General features: G+C 66.8%; 2 protein-coding genes across 5 annotated transcripts; both read left to right on the forward strand.

The window, feature by feature from the left end:
- Positions 1–106: 106 nt before the first annotated feature.
- On the forward strand, positions 107–4,762 carry MAST1 (microtubule associated serine/threonine kinase 1; the record flags this gene model as incomplete). The annotated part of the gene is given in 9 exon segments (XM_083881721.1): positions 107–241; positions 244–338; positions 1,241–1,363; positions 1,908–2,044; positions 2,614–2,756; positions 3,699–4,168; positions 4,170–4,220; positions 4,224–4,376; positions 4,706–4,762. Coding segments are annotated over 9 exon segments (1,364 nt in total), but the record flags the coding sequence as incomplete, so codon positions are not given.
- Positions 4,763–5,317: 555 nt separating this feature from the next.
- GCDH (glutaryl-CoA dehydrogenase) lies at positions 5,318–11,536 on the forward strand. Of its 4 annotated transcripts, none has more exons than XM_083881795.1 (11): positions 5,318–5,344; positions 5,860–5,951; positions 6,046–6,186; positions 7,656–7,718; positions 8,320–8,490; positions 9,144–9,273; positions 9,351–9,570; positions 10,148–10,251; positions 10,341–10,466; positions 10,547–10,707; positions 11,184–11,536. In XM_083881795.1, the coding sequence occupies exons 2-11, from the start codon at positions 5,867–5,869 to the stop codon at positions 11,261–11,263; spliced, it is 1,281 nt and encodes a 426-aa protein (XP_083737921.1). In that variant the 5' UTR covers positions 5,318–5,344; positions 5,860–5,866; the 3' UTR covers positions 11,264–11,536. The 4 variants fall into 4 exon arrangements, with proteins under 4 accessions (XP_083737921.1, XP_083737920.1, XP_083737922.1 ...); XM_083881794.1 differs by having other exon boundaries at positions 5,331–5,372; XM_083881796.1 differs by lacking the exon at positions 5,318–5,344 and adding an exon at positions 5,395–5,403.
- The last annotated feature ends 1,225 nt before the right edge of the window (positions 11,537–12,761 follow it).

Here is a 12,761-nt window from a genome sequence, read left to right on the forward strand (position 1 = left end):
CCTCAGCGGGGTCTGGGGGGTCTCCCCTGGGGGTCTCTGCCCTCAGCAGGCTCTGGGGTCTCCCCTGGGGGTCTCCCGGGGGTCTCAGCAGGCTCTGGGCCCCCAGGGGAGGCGCCCGGCTCGTCCCCCCTGGGCAGCCCCATGTCCCCCCGGTCTCTCTCCTCGGACCCCTCCTCGCGGGACTCCTCCCCGGGCCGGGAACTGGCCCCGGCCGTGGCCGCCCCCCCGCGCTCGCCCATCGCCATCCCCGGCCCGGGAAGAAATTCGGGTTCACCCTCCGCGCCATCCGCGTCTACCTGGGCGACAGCGACGTCTACAGCGTGCACCACGTCGTCTGGGTGCGGGGCCTTGGGGACACGGGGACATGGGGACTTGGGGTCATTGGGGTGGCATCTGGGGACATTGGGGACATGGGGGACATGGGGGACACCCGGGGGTGGCCTTTGGGGACACGGCGGGGGTGGCATTTGGGGACATTGGGGACATGGCAGGCATGGCATTTGGGGACATGGTGGGGTGGCATTTGGGGACTTTGGGGACATGAGGGGGTGGCATTTGGGGACATGGAAGACACCTGGAGGTGGCATTTGGGGACAGCGGGGACACCCGGGGGTGGCGTCTGGGGACATTGGGGACATGGCAGGGATGGCATTTGGGGACAGTGGGGACACCCGGGGTGGCATTTGGGGGACATTGGGGACACTTGTGGGTGGCCTTTGGGGACATCCGGGGGTGGCATTTGGGGACATGGGGGACACCTGGGGGTGGCCTTTGGGGACAGTGGGGACACCTGGGGGTGGCATTTGGGGACATTGGGGACACGAGGACAGGCTTGGGGACATGAGGACAGGGTGAGCTTGGGGACACTGGGGGACAGGGGAACAAGGTGGCCTTGGGGACACAGTGACACATGTGGGGGACATTTGGGGGGGCCCAGGGTGTGACATCCCCACTCCCAGGGGTGACCCCGGTATTTTTGGGGGGGCTCTGAGGGGTGACCCCGATATTTTTGGGGGGGATTCCGGATATAACCCCGGTATTTTTGGGGGGGGGGGTTTCCAGATGTAACCCCGGTATTTTTGGGTGGGCTCTGAGGGGTGACCCCGCTATTTTTGGGGGGATTCCTGGGGTCACCCCGGTATTTTTGGGGGGCTCTGGGGTGTGACATCCCCACTCCCAGGGGTGACCCCGGTATTTTTGGGGGGATTCCTGGGGTGACCCCGGTATTTTTGGGGCGCAGCACGTGGAGGAGGGCGGCCCCGCGCAGGAGGCCGGGCTGTGCGCGGGGGATCTCATCACTCACGTCAACGGGGAGCCGGTGCACGGCCTGGTGCACACCGAGGTGGTGGAGCTCATCCTCAAGGTGGGGGGCAACAGGGGGTCTGGAGGGGCGTGGGGGGGGTCTGGGGGGCGTGGGGGGGGTCAGGGGGCCTGGGGAGGTCAGGGGGATGAGGTTTTGGGGGAGTTGTATGGGGGGTCATGGGGAGGGTGACAATGGTGAGATTTTGGGGGGGTCCAGGGGGGTCCTGGGGGCGGTCCCGAGGGGTCCTGGGGGGTCGTGGGGAGGGTAACGGGGGTGAGATTTTGGGAGGGGTCCAGGGGGGTCCTGGGGGGGCGCCGGGGGGGCCTGGGGAGGGTCAGGGGGGTCCTGGGGGGGGTCACAAGGGTGAGGTTTTGGGGGGTTATATGGGGGGTCCTGGGGGGCGCAGGGGGGTCCTAGGGGGCACCAGGGGGTCCTGGGGGGGGTCCTGTGGGGGACCAGCAGGGTCATGTCAGGGTCACGGCGGGGTCACAGCGGGGTCATGGCAAGGTCAGGGCAGGTCAGCCGTGACCAGGGGAGCCCTGGTGGGTGGGTGGGCGTTGGGGACCCCCCGGGGGGGCCGTGCCCGTCACCCCCCGTCGCACAGAGCGGGACCAAAGTGCTGGTGACAACGACCCCCCTGGAGAACACCTCGATCCGCCTGGGCCCCGCCCGGCGCCGCAGCGCCCGCGCCAAGATGGCCCGGAGGAACCGCCGGGGGGGCGCCGGGGGCGGCCACGAGAGGTGGGCACCGGGGGGGAACCGGGGGGCACCGGGGGGCACCGGGGGGGAACCGGGACCACCCAAAACAACCCCTGGGACCCCCCCAAAACACCCCCAGGAACTCCCTGGGATCCCCGGGATCCCCCAAAACATCCCTGAGCCTCCCTGGGACCCCCCAAAACAACCCTGGGACCCCCAGAACACCCCTAGGACCCCCCAGACCCCCAAAAACACCCCCAGGAGCCCCCAAAACACCCCCAGGACCCCTCGGGACCCCCCAGAACACCCCCGAGACCCCCCAAAACACCCCTGGGACCTCCCGGGACCCCCCAAAACACCCGTGGGACCCCCCAGAACACTGCCAGAACCCCCCAAAACACCCCCAGGACCCTCCTGGGACCCCCTGGAACCCCCCCGGGACCCCCTGGGACCCCCCAAAACACTCCTGGGACCCCTCAAAACACCCTCAAGACCCCTCCAAACAGCCCCGAGACCCCCCAAAGGCACCCCCGAGACCACCCGGGACCCCCCAAAAGCACCGGGGGGGCACCGTGCGGGCCCGGGGCTGTAAGGGTCCTCCCGGCCGGCAGGCGGCGCAGCGCGCTGTTCCGGCACCTCGCCCGCCAGGCCTCGCTGCTGCACACGAGCCGCTCGCTGACGTCACTGAGCCGCTCGCTCTCCTCCTCCGACTCGCTGCCCGCCTCCCCCACGCATGCGCGGGCGCGCGACCCCGGTGAGGGGCGGGGCTTCAAAAAAGAGGGGCGGGGCCACGGGAGGGAGGGGCGGGGCCAGGGTAGTGAACGGTTCCGGGAAATGGGCGGGGGTGTTATGAAAGGGGCGTGGTTATAAGAGGGGGCGTGGCTACTGTGGTTAACGGTACCGGGAAAAGGGGCGGGGCTCTGAGGCTCCCGGTGCCCAGTCCCGTTTCCCGGTCCTATTCCCATTCCCCATTCCCCATTCCCATTGACCCCATTCCCATTCCCCATTCCCCATTGATCCCATTCCCCATTCCCCATTCCCCATTCCCCATCCCCATTCCCATTCCCATTCCCCATTCCCATTCCCCATTCTCCATTGACCCCATTCCCATTCCCCATTCCCCATTGATCCCATTCCCCATTCCCATTCCCATTGACCCCATTCCCCATTGACCCCATTCCCCATCCCCATTGACCCCATTCCCCATCCCCATTCCCATTCCCCATTCCCCATTGATCCCATTCCCCATTCCCATTCCCATTGACCCCATTCCCCATTGACCCCATTCCCCATCCCCATTGACCCCATTCCCCATCCCCATTCCCCATTCCCCATTCCCATTCCCCATTCCCCATTCCCCATTCCCATTGACCCCATCCCCATTCCCCATTGATCCCATCCCCATTGACCCCATTCCCATTCCCCATCCCCATTCCCCATTCCCCATCCCCATTCCCCATTCCCCATTCCCATTCCCCATTCCCATCCCCATTCCCCATTCCCCATTCCCCATTCCCATTGACCCCATCCCCATTCCCCATTGATCCCATCCCCATTGACCCCATCCCCAATCCCCATTGACCCCATTCCCCATCCCCATTCCCCATTCCCCATTCCCCATTGACCCCATTCCCCATCCCCATTGACCCCATCCCCAATCCCCATTTCCCCCCACTCACCCCCCGTCTCTCCGCAGGGGCGTCTCCCCCCAGCAGCTCCCCGGGCTCCAGCGCTCCCCCATCCCCAGCGGGTCCCCACCTGCGGCCGAGCTCTCTGCAGGGCCTGTCCCCGAAGCTGCAGCGGCAGTACCGCGCGGCGCGGTGCCGTTCGGCGGGGAGCATCCCCCTGTCCCCCCTGGCCCACACCCCCTCCCCTCCCGCCGCCTCCCCGCCCGCCTTCCCGGCCAAGCTGCACCCCAAAGCCGCCGAGTCCCCGCGTTTGGCCCGCCGGGGGCTCCCCGAGAAGGCGGCGCCGGGACCCCCTCGGAAATTGGGGCTGGAGACCCCCAGGAAGGACTTCCCGGCCGAGCCGCCGCTGCAGAGTTTGGCCGAGTGGGACGGGGAGGGTCCTGGGGAGCCGAGCCCCATCGCGCCCCCCGCCCGCCGCCTGGGCCGCCAGGAGCTGCCCCTGTTGTTGGGGGGTCCCCCCGGGGCAGAGCCGCCCCCTCCCCAAGGGCCCGAGGAGCCCGAGCGGGGGGCGCGGGGACCCCCCAAAACGCTGAGCCCGGTGCAGGAGCACGAGAGGGGGGGGGCGGCCCCCCCGGTGCCCATTGTGGTGGTGGGACCCGGGGGGGGCACCCCCGGAGACCCCCGGAGCGCCCCTGGGCGCTGAGCTTTATCTGAGCCCCCTCCCCATCACCCCAAAAAACCCGGCTGTAAATAGGGGGGGGAACCAAGGGACCCCCAAGGGACCCCCCAGGGACCCCACCAAGGACCCCCCAGGGACCCCCCAGGGATTCCACCCAAGGATCCCCCAGGGACCCCCAGAGACCCCCCTGGGACCCACCCCGGGACCCCCCAGGGACCCCTCAGGCATGCGGGGGTCGCAGCCCCCCCCCCCCCCCCCCAAGGCCCCTCCCCCTGTACGCAAAGGGTTAATACTGTGACACCCCCCCCGTGTGACGTCACTGACCCGACTCCCCCCCTGAGGTGTGATGTCATCAACCCGGAGACCCCCCCCCCAGGGTGACACCCCTCCCCCCAGTGTCCCGTTATCCCCCGGTGTGACGTCACAGCACTGACGTCACAGGCGCCGCTCTGATGTCACCTGGGTTTGGTGACGTCACTATCGCGGTGTTTGAGTGGTGACGTCACATCTATGACGTCACTGAGGATGCGATGGTCAGCCGAGGGGGGGATTGGGTTACCCGTTGGTGACGTCACGCGAGAGCCACCCTAACCAATGACGTCATCGACCATCCAGTGACGTCATCACACTCCCTTTTCCCCTCCCCCCCCCCCCCGTTCTCGCTATGCAAACGCTCCCCCCGGGATTTGGGGGGGGGGGGGCCCGGGGGGGCCGCGGGGACCAATAAAGGCTGTACAGCACCGACCCCTCCCCAAGTGTGATTTGAGAACGGCGGGGGGACCCTGGGGTGGGGGGACACCGGGAGGGGGGGGGGGGGGGCACTCATCATGGCGTGAAGACCCCCCACAATTCTCTGGGTTGCGATTTGGGGGTCCCTCACCCCTTTCAGACCCTCCCAGTGGTGATTTGGGGAGGGGTCACACATCCTGGGGGGGGGTATTTGGGGAGCCCGGACACTCAGGGGTTAATTCTGGTGTTTCCCGCCACGCCCCCGCCACGCCCCCCCCACCCCCCGTGACGTCACGGCTCTGCCGGGTCCGGTCGCCGCCGCTGAGCCCGGAGGGTCCGGGGGGGTCAAGGGTCACCTGGGGAGGGTCCGGGGGGCTTCAGGGGGCGGGTCTGGGGGATTTGGGGGGGCTGGGGTCTCCTGGGGGGCTTTGGGGGGAATTGGGGGGCTCTGGGGGGGGGAATTGGGGGTGTTGGGATCTCGTGGGGGGCTTTGGGGGGAATTGGGGGGCTCTGGGGGGGGAATTGGGGGTGTAAAGGGGGGTCTCTATCAGGAATTGGGGGTGTAAAGGGGGGTCTCTATCAGGAATTGGGGGTGTAAAGGGGGGGGTCTCGGGGGGGGAATTGGGGGTGTAAAGGGGGGTCTCTATCAGGAATTGGGGGTTTAAATGCAGAAATCTCTATCAGGAATTGGGGGTGTAAAGGAGGGTCTTTCCTGGGGGTCATTTGGGATCTCTTGGTGAGAACCGGGGGGTCTTTCCTGGGGGTCATTTGGGGTCCCTGGGTGAGAACCGGGGGGTCCCTGACCCTCCCATGTCCCCCAGACCCCCCATGGCGCTGCGTTTGGCCCCCCCCCTGTTGCGCCTGGCCCGGAGCGGGGCCCGGTGGGGCAGCACTGGGACCCCCCCGGCACAGGGTGAGTGAAATGGGGGTACAAAACCCCCCAAAACCCCCCGATTTGGGCTCCAGGAGGGGGGACACACAGTTCTGACCCCCCATCCCATCCCCAGGCGCCCCCCAGTTCGACTGGCAGGACCCTCTGGGGCTGGAGGGGCTGCTGAGCCCCGAGGAGCGGCTGCTGCGGGACACGACGCGCAAATACTGCCAGGAGAGGCTGCTGCCCCGCGTGCTGCACGCCAACCGGCACGAGGGTACCCCCAAACTGCCCCCCGGGGCACCCCCACACTGCCTGAGCCTCCCTGGTAGAGCCTGAGACCCCCCAGTACAGCCTGAGACCCCCCAGTATAATCTGAGACCCTCCAGTACAGCCTGAGACCCCCCAGTACGGCCTGAGCCTCCCTGGTAGAGCCTGAGCCTCCCTGGTAGAGCCTGAGACCCCCCAGTATGGCCTGAGACCCTCCAGTACGGCCTGAGACCCCCCAGTACAGCCTGAGACCCCTCAGTACGGCCTGAGACCCCCCCCAGTATGGCCTGAGCCTCCCTGGTAGAGCCTGAGACCCCCCAGTACGGCCTGAGACCCCCCAGTATAGCCTGAGCACCCCCCAGTATAGTCTGAGACCCTCCAGTACAGCCTGAGACCCCCCAGTACAGCCTGAGACCCCCCAGTACGGCCTGAGACCCCCCAGTACGGCCTGAGCACCCCCCAGTACAGCCTGAGACCCCCCAGTACGGCCTGAGACACTCCTGGTACAGCCTGAGACCCCCCAGTACGGCCTGAGACCCCCCAGTATAGTCTGAGACCCCCCAGTACAGCCTGAGACCCCTCAGTACGGCCTGAGACACTCCTGGTACAGCCTGAGACCCCCCAGTACGGCCTGAGACCCCCCAGTACGGCCTGGGCCATTCCCAGTATGGCCTGAGACCCCCCCAGTACGGCCTGAGACCCTCCAGTACGGCCTGAGACCCCCCCCAGTATAGCCTGAGACCCCCCAGTATGGCCTGAGCCACTCCTGGTATGGCCTGAGACCCCCCAGTATAGCCCGAGACCCCCCAGTACAGCCTGAGACCCCCCCAGTATAGTCTGAGACCCCCCCAGTATGGCCTGAGACCCCCCAGTACGGCCTGGGCCACTCCCGGTATAGTCTGAGACCCCAAAAACCTCCCCAGGAACATCCAGAAGCAGCTGATGATGATCCCCGTGAGGGTACCCCAAAAACAGCCCCCTGAGCACCCCCAGAACAGCCTGAGACCCCCAAAACCTCCCCAAGCTCATCCAGAAGCAGCTGATGATGATCCCCATGAGGGTACCCCAAAAACAGCCCCCCAAAATACCCCCAGAACAGCCTGAGACCCCCAAAACCTCCCCAAGCACATCCAGAAGCAGCAGCTGTTGTCAATCCCCGTTGAGGGTACCCCAAGTCCCCCCCCAGATGTCCCCAAATGTCCCCCCAAAGCTGCCCGACCCCCCGTTAGCCCCGAATCTCCATCAGGATTTTTCTTGTGAGGAAAAAAAGGGAATTTTGGTGTCCCAAAACCCCCTGACCCCCCCAAAAAACTCCTTGATTCCCCCAAATTTCCTCCAACACCCCCCAAATTCTCTTCCCCCTCATTCCTGCTGGCCCAAGGTGGGGGAAGGGGTGTGGGAGACCCCCAAATTCCCCCAGGGGGTCCCCCCACCTCAGCTCGACCCCTCCTCACCCCCACCTCGCCCCCTCCCCAGTGTTTGACAGGGAGATCGTGAGTGAACTGGGAGAACTGGGATTGCTGGGCCCCACCATCCAAGGTGAGGAGGGGGCTGTGGGGACCCCCGGGGGGGCGATTTGAGCACAGAATGGGGGGGGGGTGGGTGGTCCCTGGGGGTCCTGAGGGGGTTATGGGGGGGCTCAGGGGGAGGTGGGTGGGGGGCAATTCTGGGGTGGGGAATTGGGGGTCAGGGTGGGGTTGGGGGGATCTGTGGGGTGACACTGGGGGGGTTCTGGGGGGTGACACTGTCCCCAGGGTGGGACTGTGTGTCTGGGGAGGGTCTCTATGTGACACTGGGATTTTGGGGACACCCTGGGGGTCCCTGAGTGGCTGACCCCAGGCCGGGGCTGTCTGGGGGGGGTCTCTATGTGACACTGACATTCCTGGGGACACCCTGGGGGTCCCTGAGTGACCATGGCTGACCCTGGGGGGGGGTCTCTATGTAACACTGGGGTTTTTGGGGACACCTGGGGGGTCTCTGGGTGACCATGGCTGACCCTGGGGAGGGTCCCTGTGTGACACTGACATTCCTGGGGACACCCTGGGGGTCTCTGAGTGACCATGGCTGACCCCAGGGCTCTCTGGGGAGGGTCTCTATGTGACACTGAGGGGTTTTTGGGGACACCCCGGGGGTCCCGCAGGGTACGGCTGTGCGGGCACCACCTCGGTGGGCTACGGGCTGGTGACCCGGGAGCTGGAGCGGGTGGACAGCAGTTACCGCTCGGTGCTCAGCGTCCAGTCCTCGCTGGTCATGTACCCCCTGTGGGCCTACGGGACCCCCGCCCAGCGGGAGCGCTTCCTGCCCCGCCTCGGTGAGACCCCCGCGCTGGGGCACGGCTGGGGAGGGGGCTGGGGGGTGCAAGGGGGCGTTTTGGGGGGTTTGAAGGATGAGGAGGGTCTGTGGGGTGGAAGGGGAGTGATGGGGAGGTTTGGGGTCAGTGGGGAAGCTTGGGGTGACCCCAGGGTGCCCCTGACGCCCCCTCCCCAGCTTGGGGAAAGGTTTGGGGGGTCTGTGGGGTAGAAAGGGAGTGATGGGGCAGCTCAGGATGTCCCTGACGCCCCCTCCCCAGCCCGGGGGGCAGATGGTGGGGGGTCTGTGGGGCAGGAAGGCAGTGATGGGGCAGCTCTGACGCCCCCTCCTCAGCCCGGGGGGAGATGGTGGGGGGTCTGCGGGGCAGAAGAGGAATGAAGGGGCAGCTCAGGGTGTCTTGGGGTACCCCTGACACCCCCTCCCCAGCCTGGGGGGAGATGGTGGGGGGTCTGTGGGGGGTGTGGAGGAGGTTGGGGGTCAGTGGGGCAGCTCTGACGCCCCCTCCCCAGCCCGGGGGGAGATGGTGGGGGGTCTGTGGGGCAGGAAGGCAGTGATGAGGCAGCTCTGACGCCCCTCCCCAGCCCGGGGGGAGATGGTGGGGGGTCTGTGGGATAGAAAAGGAGTGATGGGGCAGCTCTGACGCCCCCTCCCCAGCCCGGGGGGAGATGGTGGGCTGCTTCGGGCTGACAGAGCCCAACCACGGGAGCGACCCGGGCCGGATGGAGACCAGGGCCCGGCACAACCGCAGCGCCAAAACCTTCACCCTGCGCGGCTCCAAAACCTGGTGAGCCTCGAGATCGGGGTGAGGGGGCCACGGGAGACCCCCAAACTTCCTCCTTAACCCCCTCCCTGTCTCCCCAGGATCACCAACTCACCCATCGCCGACCTGTGCGTGGTGTGGGCCAGGTGTGAGGAGGACGGGAAGGTGAGGGGCTTCCTCCTGGAGCGCGGGACCCCCGGGCTCAGCACCCCCAAAATCGAGGGCAAGTTCTCCCTGCGCGCCTCCACCACCGGCATGATCCTCATGGACGACGTGGAGGTGCCCGAGGAGAACCTGCTGCCCAACGCCGAGGGGCTGGCGGTGAGGGGGGGTCTCGGTGGGGTTTGGGGGGTCCCAGAAGGGTTTGGTGGGTCCCAGCGGAGTTTGGGGGTCCCTCAGTGGAGTCTGGGGGGTCCCAGAGAGGTTTGGGGGTCACTCAGTGGGGTTTGGGGGTCTCAGAGGTGTTTGGGGGTCTCCTAGAGGGGTTTGAGGGGTCCCGGAGGGGTTTGGGGGGTCCCGGAGGGGTTTGGGGGGTCCCGGCAGGGTTTGGGGGTCTCAATGACACCCCCTTGTGCCCTGGAGGGGTTTGGGGGTCCCGATGACACCCCCTTGTCCTCTGGAGGGGTTTGGGGGTCCCGATGACACCCCCCTGTCCTCCGGCAGGATTTGGGGGTCCTGATGACACCCCCCTGTCCCCCAGTGGGGTTTGGGGGTCCCTCAGCGGGGTTTGGGGGGTCCTGGTGGGGTTTGGGGGTCCCCATGACACCCCCTGTCCCCTGGAGGGGTTTGGGGGTCCCAGTGACACCCCCCTGTCCCCCAGCGGGGTTTGGGGGTCCCGGCGGGGTTTGAGGGTCCCCTGGTGGGGTTTGGGGGTCCCAATAACCCCCCTGCCCCCCAGGGCCCCTTTGGCTGCCTGACCCAGGCCCGGTTCGGCATCGCCTGGGGCGCGCTGGGCGCCGCCGAGGCCTGTCTGGAGACAGTCAGACAATACGTGCTCGACAGGTAACAGCAGGGGCTGGGGGCTTTTTCTGGGGGTCCCACCACCCCTCAGCCCCTCCCCAAACCTCGCTGCCCCCTCCCCTGCCCCGCAGGAAGCAGTTTGGGGGCCCTCTGGCCCGGAACCAGCTGGTGCAGAAGAAGCTGGCCGACATGGTGACGGAGATCGCGCTGGGCCTGCACGCCTGCCTGCGCCTCGGCCGCCTCAAGGACGAGGGAAAGTGGGTGCCACTCGTCCCCCAGGGGTGTCCGGGAGGGTCCTGGGAGGGATCAGAGTGTCCCCACCCCTGTCCCCTCCCAGGGCTGCCCCCGAGATGGTGTCCATGCTGAAGAGGAACTCGTGCGGGAAGGCGCTGGCCGTGGCCAGGGACGCGCGGGACCTGCTGGGGGGAAACGGGATCTGCGACGAGTTCCACGTCATCCGGCACATGATGAACCTCGAGGCTGTCAACACCTACGAGGGTGCGCTGGGGAGGGGGCTTTGGGGGGTCCTGAGGGGCTTGGGGGGTCCCTGAGGGGCTCAGGGGGGGCACTGAGGGGCTCATGGGGGGTACTGAGGGGCTCAGGGTGGGTACTGAAGGGGTCTGGGGATCTCTGAGGGGTCTCTGAGGGGGCTCAGGGCAGGTACTGAGGTGCTCAGGGGGGTCTCTGAGGGGGTCAGGGGGGTCCCCGAGGGGCTCAGAGGGGTCCCCAAGGGGCTCAGGGTGTCCCTGATGGCTCTGAGGGGTCCCTGAGGGGGCTCAGGGCGGGTACTGAGGGGCTTGGGGGGTCCCCGAGGGGCTCAGGGGGGTCTCTGAGGGGCTCAGGGCGGGTACTGAGGGGCTCAGGGTGTCCCTGAGGGGGTCAGGGGGGTTACTGAGGGGCTCAGGGGGTCCCCAAGGAGCTCAGGGGGTCCCCGAGGAGCTCAGGGGGTCCCTGAGGCCTGGTGGTCCCCGCAGGCACCCACGACATCCACGCGCTGATCCTGGGCCGCGCCATCACCGGCATCCAGGCCTTCGCCCCGGCCAGGGGGACGTAGAGGGGACACGGTGGCACCGGCGGGGACAGCCAGCTCTGCTCCTCCTCGTGGGGAGGGGCGTCAGGGGGTCCTGGTGCTGTCCAGTGTCACCAAAGCACAAGGGCACCGGACAGGAGCCGGTGTCACCCGTGGTGGCACTTGGTGTCACCTCAGGCAAAGCTGGTGTCACTGGCTGGACCTGGTGTCACCAAGGACATCCTGTGTGTGTCACCCATGGGACCCGGTGCCACCTGCTGTCACCAAAGGGCCCTGGTGTCACCAAAGGGCCCTGGTGTCACCAAGGACATCCTGTGTGGGTCACCCATGGGACCTGGTGCCACCTCCTGTCACCAAAGGGCCCCAGTGTCACCAAAGGCCCCTGGTGTCACCAAGTCCTGTGTGTCACCCATGGGACCCGGTGTCACCTGCTGTCACCAAAGGGACCTGGTGTCACCAAGGACATCCTGTGTGGGTCACCCATGGGACCCGGTGTCACCTGCTGTCACCAAAGGGCCCCGGTGTCACCGACAGGACTCGGTGTCACCCCGCGGTGCCGGGCCCCGTGTCCGGTGCCATCCCCGGTGCCTTTGCCAATAAACGGTGGGACAGCTCCCTCCATGCCAGCCCTGATTGTCAGCGTTAATTAACCTGCTAATTAACCTGCCAGCACCTCGGTGGGGGGGTCCCAGCCCAGCACAGCCCCTCCCCACATCCAGATTTTTGGGTGGGCTTCAGCTCTTTTTTATTTATTCCAAACAGCAACAGAAACAGAAAAGTTCTTTGGGGGCAAAATCCACCTTTGGGGGCAAAATCCACCTTTGGGGGCAAAATTCCCCTTTGGGGTCAAAATCTCCTTTTGGGGTCAAAATCCCCCTTTGAGGCCAAAATCCACCTTTGGGGACAAAATGCTGCTTTGGGGCCAAAATCCCCCTTTGCCCTTTTTTATTTATTCCAACCACCACCACCAACAACAACAGAAAAGCTCTTTGTGGCCAAAATCCACCTTTGGGGGCAAAATCCCCCTTTATGGCCAGAATCCCCTTTTGGGGCTAAAATCCCCCTTTATGGCCAGAATCCCCCTTTGGCCCGGCTCAGCCCCGTGGGTCTGGGGGCGCTCTGCGGGCCGGGGGTCCCGCTGAGCTCCGGGGGCGCCCTCAGGCCTCGGGCTGCAGGCAGAGGTCGCGATAAGCCGCCTCCACGGCGCCGCAGATGCGCCTCATCTCGGCCTGCGCCTCCTCCACGCTCTCCATCACCTCGGCCAGCGCCTGCAGCCGCTGCTGGATCAGCTCGTTGTGGACGCCGTAGGCCTGGAAGAGCCGCTCCTCCAGCTGCTCCGCCAGCTCCGAGACCTGCCCGAGCGGGGCTGCGGCTCGTCCCGGGGGCTCTGGGGGGCAGCTGTGCCCGCCTGCACTGGCAGCAATCCCGGCCTGGCCCGGCCCGAGCCAAGCTGAGCCCCCCGGTAGCCCAGCCCGGTGGTCACCGAGCGGCGGGTCAGGCCGGGATTGCTGCCAGACCATCT

This window comes from Zosterops lateralis, assembly GCF_965231275.1.
Source record: "Zosterops lateralis genome assembly, chromosome: 35".
Taxonomy (NCBI): domain Eukaryota; kingdom Metazoa; phylum Chordata; class Aves; order Passeriformes; family Zosteropidae; genus Zosterops; species Zosterops lateralis.